The sequence below is a fragment of the Eurypyga helias genome, unplaced genomic scaffold (assembly GCF_000690775.1).
Source record: "Eurypyga helias isolate BGI_N326 unplaced genomic scaffold, ASM69077v1 scaffold10912, whole genome shotgun sequence".
In the NCBI taxonomy this organism is placed as follows: domain Eukaryota; kingdom Metazoa; phylum Chordata; class Aves; order Eurypygiformes; family Eurypygidae; genus Eurypyga; species Eurypyga helias.
The window spans coordinates 27,014-33,547 of NW_010234117.1; the positions used below are offsets into that span (position 1 = coordinate 27,014).

General features: G+C 43.8%; 1 protein-coding gene across 1 annotated transcript in view; it reads left to right on the top strand.

Moving 5' to 3' along the window:
- The window catches only part of TBC1D14 (TBC1 domain family, member 14), a 29,193-nt gene extending 23,137 nt beyond the window's left edge, over nt 1–6,056 (top strand). Inside the window, exons 10-11 of the mRNA XM_010161950.1 lie at nt 1,838–2,096; nt 5,843–6,056. Coding sequence (XP_010160252.1) covers nt 1,838–2,096; nt 5,843–5,908 — 325 coding nt within the window. The 3' untranslated portion in view covers nt 5,909–6,056. The remainder of the gene's footprint in view (nt 1–1,837; nt 2,097–5,842) is intronic.
- Nucleotides 6,057–6,534: the final 478 nt, after the last annotated feature.

The following is a 6,534-nucleotide window of genomic DNA, read 5'->3' on the forward strand; positions in this document are numbered from 1 at the left end:
AAAGAGTGTGCGAAGTCTGCAAAGCATCATCAGCCAGTAACCCAAAGAAGAGGCTATCATGGTGAAGCACAGGAACAGGTTGCCCAGTGAAGCTGTGGATGCCCCATCCCTGGAATTGTTCAAGGCCAGGCTGGATGAGGCTTTGAGCAACCTGGTCTAGTGGAAGGTGTCCCTGCCCATGGCAGGGGGGGTGGAACTAGATGGTCTTTAAGGTCCCTTCCAACCCAAACCAGTCTGTGATTCTGTGATACTTTTACATGTTCATATATGTACATAAAATACATATATGAATAATAGTGGTTTTTTTATCCCAGACTCTACATCTTACTTGCTTATTTTTATACTTCTAATTTAGCTTTTTGGGGAACAGAATTTAATTTTTTTTCACTTGTTATAAAAACATTGCAATGAGATGTAAAAATAGAAAAAATTATAATCTGAAGGATCCTAAACCTGCAATTTACTTGTCACCTGAATGTGTGCAAATGGTTTAGTTTCATCTTGCTGCTTGTAAAATGAATACGTTTTCCTAAAATGCACTGAGTCACAGAGAGGCCGGATATATGATGACATGTCATTCAAATAATCTTACATAGTAAAAAGTAGATACTGCAGAAAACCTTTGGTTATTAGAATTTGCTGTGAAAATAGACTAATCAATATTCTATACCTATGTATGTGTGTGTGTATATATCTGTTCCATTGCATTTTTTTAATGTCAACCCGACTTTCCTTAATAAAAAAATTGGGGTGGGGTGTTGGGTGTTGAACATGAGAACTACTTTTCAATTCAGCATACTTCAAATTAAATTTTGCGTCAAAAGGCATGGAAAGGTTTTACTGAGGTACGAGGCTTTGCTGACCTCTGCCGGAGAAGGAGTTATTAGCAGTTTTATGGAGCTATTCTGTGCTGTTCATCTCTGGAGAAATGTTCTCTCTCTCCATTCTGAAGGGGAAAAAAAATAAGTCACTAACTCTTTTTCCTTATATACTATAACGTGATTCCAGGAACGTTAATTCTCTCTGCTTGCTGTTACGATGGTGCTAGTGGCAGCGAGAACTGCGCTGTCGTGTAGCAAAGTGTTGGACAGAGGAAGGAATAGGGGGCATCTTCATGTTGCTGGCTGCAAGGCCGTCAGCGTTTTGGTGGAGGAGGAAATGTGCTCTTGACAGTTTCCTTTCCTGCAGAAAATGCAGGATTAGCAACTGGGAGGAGGTGCTGTGCTGCTGTTAATTCACTCCTGGGGATCACATCCGTTCAAGTACGCTGAGCCGCCATCTTATCATAGCTAGCTGTGCATTCTCTCTGGACATCCTGTGTGTATCTCAGCTCACTAGGGTTTAAACTGATCTTTCCTCCAAATCTCGTGCTGTTATTACTTTGCCAGTCAGTCAGGCCTGGAACACAGAGTTAATTTTACACGTCTTCATCTGACCCACGAAATTCCCTTTGCAGTATGTCTTAAGAGTCAGCTGTTTGTCTTCTCACAGCCTGAAGTGCATCAGTCCTCAACTCTGAAGTGATGATTAAATACACCTGTGATCATACATGCAGCCAGGGCATGTCCATCGTAAAACCATGGATATTGCTCCTTCTTCTGTGATCCACAAAAATTGAACTTGGGGACTCAGATAGCAAGATGCCTTAACTTACACAGTTTTGTTTCAGGTGTTGCTGTGCATCAACCAGCACAAGTACTTCTGAAATAAAACAGTATTCAGATACAAATATTTGAGAAGCCTCAAACTTACCTAATAATCACTCCGTGTACTTCTGTGAGTATCCAAGACATTTTACTTATTCAGTAATGCTGAAATCAATTTCACTGTTTTTCAGGATATTCACATTGTACAGCAAATCTTTGCCACTGGACTTGGCATGTCGTGTCTGGGATGTGTTCTGCCGTGATGGAGAAGAGTTCTTGTTCCGTACAGCCCTGGGAATATTAAGACTTTTTGAAGATATTTTGACCAAAATGGACTTCATTCATATAGCCCAGTTTTTAACAAAGCTACCAGAGGACTTGCCCTCGGAAGAATTCTTCACATCTATTGCTGCCATTCAGATGCAAAGTAGAAACAAGAAGTGGGCTCAGGTAAAGAGGATGTTGATCTTTGGTAACAGGTGATTGTTCTGTACTCACAAGCATGGGGTTTGACACCATCTGGAAGAATGTTGTAGCAGAGCTAGGATTTGATTTTACCGGTAGGTAGGACTATGTGGCGCGCTCCATACTTTCAGTATACGTTCAGGGGTGTGGATTCCCAGAGTATTTTCTCATCTGGAAAGGGAGAGCTTAGTCAACATTCAGAATTGAAATGTTGGGTGGAGACAAGGAAGTAAAATATCGTATGACTTTTTTAAACTTATTAATTACAGAGGCTGCTAGCAGCATTACAACTTGATACTTCAAAGCGGCAGTTCCTCTTTGGGAGGACAGTTTGTCAGCACACACCATCATACAGCCATCTTAATATCCCCAAGGATCGAGTTTGCCTGATTTTGGGCTGTAAAGAACTGACTACAACATCTCTGACTTCTTCACTGGAATTTAGCACTGAAGCCCTTCAAAAATTGTAGTGTCATCGCTGCAATTCCAAATAAATTCCAGCTTAAAGGAAAAAATATGCAAGCGTGTCACCGGAATGTGGAAATTCTGTGGCTCTAACAGTCATCATGCTGGGAGTTAGGTCAAAAGTAGTCCATAGGATTTGGAGTGTGAACTCCATATTTTTTTTTCCTTCAGAGCAGTAATACGGCCTGCTTCGAAACATGTTGTGTTAGAGCTCTGCCCAGTTTATCCATTCTTTTTTATCACAGTGAAACTGAAAGGTGGTGTTAAACGTAGTGGTTATGGGAATTTATGGCTCTTTCCTGGAGCAGTAGTCTGCCTGTGGGTGGGTGGGACTGCTGGTTCAATTCAGCTGTAGCCTTCTGAGCCTTGTGTTGTGTGTAAGGGAGCACAGCTTGCGCTGCCCAGCTACAAGCAGTATGCTGACTGCACTTCCTCCCTGACACAGCTTTCCTCACAGCTTAGTTTGCATTTACCTTCTGGGCTTGGTCCGAAGTTCCTAGTACAGACCCAGCCTTGTTTCTGTCCTTCAGAACTTTTTTCAGCCAGCAGTGTCTCTACAAGTAACCTCCTGGACTTGTTCCTCGGTCAGATGGCTCACTTTCTTTGAACATGACTTCTGTGGGTGAGGATCACATACCGATCAATTCTGAGTCTACTGGGACTTCCTTTGCAGGGAAGAGGAGACAGTGGTTCTGTTCTGCCAAGTAATAGCCGTACTTAGTCTGTCGTTTTCAGTCTTTGACACTTCAGCATAACCTAGCCCAAGCAGTCTTCCTCTGAGTCTTCATCAGCTGCATTCTGACTGCACTGGAATTTCCAGTTTTCACTTTTTGAAGAAAAAATGCTGCTGAACTGAGGTGCAGGTAGATCTCAAAAGACAGCACGCTATAGGGTTGGTATTGGTTGACCTCTTACCTTTCTTGACTTCTGCACCCACTGCCTTTCTTCACCAGGTAGCTGAGTAAGTTTCCATCAGGAAAACCTCTGCACTCTCTAGCCTGCTGTCCTTTTCCAAGCCATAACTGGGTAGGGGCTGTGAGTTTGCTCACATCATGTACTTACTGGGACTCCTCAGTTGCTGAGGTACCAACCTAGAAACATTAACAAGACAAAGAGCGTATGGGATTATGTTTCCTGATACTAAGATGCTACCTGTGATGACCTCTTACCTCGCTTCAGGTTTTTAATGTTCACCAGGATGAGTTTGGACTCAGAAACCTGAACTTTGCAGCTCTGGGACAGACAGGCTTTTGGTAGTGTGTGATTTGGTTGCGCAGGAGGACTCATAGCAGTGCTGGGGCTGTGGCAGCACACGCCCACAGTGTGTGCTGCAGCTGGGATGCTCCCTAGCTGGATAATCGCTTCTGACTGCTGTTGTAGGAGTCAGGTGCCTTGCTGTAGTATCCGTGTATTTTCTGCAGGGTAATACCTTTTCAAAGTAGCAAAATGAGTGTCCCTTGTGATGGACGAACTACCCATAAGGTAAACATGATGGACAGACTGACAAGGGCACGAGTTCCAAGAGGATGCAGGGTGCTCTTGTGCTTAGAAAAGTGGGCTTCGTGTTCCCATCTCTAGCATCGTCTCGTTTGGTTACAGTAGCTGTAGTGCATAAGCAAGCAGCAGAGCTTGAGGTACTGCTTCTTTGTAGGGGTGTGTTTGGTCACATTCAGCTGCACATCTCAGTAATAGGTGTATCTGGCACGCAGAAAACATGCGCTTACTGAACCTTTCATCTTGCTCTACCGCGGTAGTTATGGTCTTGTGTCCTGTGGGTCACATTCTGGTGTGATGAGGTAAGTAGGATTTCATCTAAAATGCTGTGGGCTGCTGATGAATCTGGATCCCACAGTCCTGGTGATGAGTTGGTTTTATGTTCTCCTCCCACTTCATTTTCCTTTGGCCACTGACAACGTGATCTGGAAACTAAAGACTGAAAGGAGTCCGGGTGAATCACGAACACGGCACTTCTGGTAACAAGGACTCTGGTTGTCAGTAGGAAACCTGCAAGCTCTGGTTTGCTTCTGGAATTACCTACAGAGAACTCTAGGGCCTTGTGCTAATACAGCCTTAGCCTGAAATGTGAGCGGCTGTGGATACACCCACTGCTTTGCCCTCAGCAGCAGAGAAGTGGAGGTGGTAGAACAGCCTTAGCATTTCTGTAATCTCTGTGCTTTAGATCCTAGCTCCATAAAGGTTTCCAAACAGCTAAAGAATCAGAGCTCTTAGTTGGCTTAACGTCTGTGTTTGTTTGCCTTTCTAGACCAGTATTTTGGTGTCATTCTTTGGTTCCTTAAAAAGGTTAACTCTTTTCCACCAAGGACACTGTTACTATGGCACTTGAAACTCTCCTAACTCCATTTGCCTGAGGAGCTGTTGATTTACCCTGAGTGTCAGAACCTCACCGAAACCTCTCTCCAGTTGCAGGAGTTGCTGAACAGTGAGCCAACTGTGGCTCTGTTCAGACCCTTGTCGGACCCTTCTGTCGCGACAGCTCTGGATGCTTTTGTGTCGAAGCATAGGCAGCGTTGTGTGATAGCCCTGTGAGTGATTTAGACTCACCTGTTAATTCCGATGGTGCAGAGGTTGGGTTGAAGTTGGTCGGAGAGGTAAAAGAAGGCTGTGTACTCGTAGCTGGAGTTCTTTGAGATGAAATGTCCCCCAGTATGTTCCAATTCCAGGGATTCTTGGGGATGCTGCTGGGCAGGGAGCACGTTAAGCAGTGTGGGAACTGTTTATTATTGTGCCCTCTACACGAGGGCTAGCAAAACAAAATTGTGGGTCGGGTAATAGGAAATGCAGATCTTCAGCGTGGATGCAAACGTGGACGTGTTGCTTCAGAAAAAGATGCATGTGACATGCTCCAGAGAAGCACCAGTTAGCGCCTGAACTCAGATAATGTGGTGCTGCTCCCTTTCGGTGGTTTTAGGCAGTCCATTTATCTTGAGAATTATAACTTCCCCTCAGGCAGTGTCCTTTAATAGCGCTGGACTTGTGTAATCTGGGCAAGAACCTCATCTCTGGCCTTCGAAAGTGTGTGCTGGGGGGAGATTGAGTTTAAACCTTGGTTAAATCCATTTGTATCTACTGTGCCACAGGGACTTGCGGGAGAGGTCTCCATCAGCGGAGAGGTTCTCTAAATTGGATTACATTTGATAGCTAAAATAGTATTGTTCAGAGAGATTGGAAACTCTCAGACAATGATTTATTGAGTCACTTCTTAAATCTAACACATTTTTTTCTCTCTCATTCCCTGAAACATCTAGATACTGGCTGCTCTGCAGAAAGATAACCGGGAAATGGAAAAAGGAAGTCCTTCACTCAAACGTTAAAATCATGGCTGCCTCCGGTGACTCACGGCAAGAGAGCTGAAGTGGCAGAAGTGTTGCATACTGTCGGACATGTATGAGCCTGCAAATCCAAGTGTTATTTCCGAGTTTTGTTTAGTAGTAGCATAGCCTTAAAGGGGGAGGGGGTGGGGAGAAGGAGGAAGAAGGAAATTGGGGAATAAAACCCCTTATAAGTGAAACCTAGGCTTAGCCTTAAACTTCAGTGGAATGAGCATTTGCTGTGGACAGCGTTACACATTCTGTCCTTCTGATGAGGGCAGTGAACACAGGGTTTATGTGGTTTTTTTTCTTTTCCTTCATGTTTTCAAATACTGGGCATTCAGCAATGTCCGTTGCTTTGAAAACTGTTCCCCAGTTTCATTCTTAGGCAGGATATATTTCCCATACCCATGACAGTAGCTGGATCTGGATTTGTAATAACTGGTGCTGGAATTTATAGTTAAATTATGTAAGGACCATTTCTTTAGAAATGCTTCTTGTCTTATAGGCTGTGGGTCCCGTTTACCAAAGAAATTGTGTAGTGCTACATTCCATTCTTTAAGAAAAAGTTAACTAGAAAGTAAACTTGGAAGAGAAGTCACACTAGCAGTGCAGAACCAATTACTCTT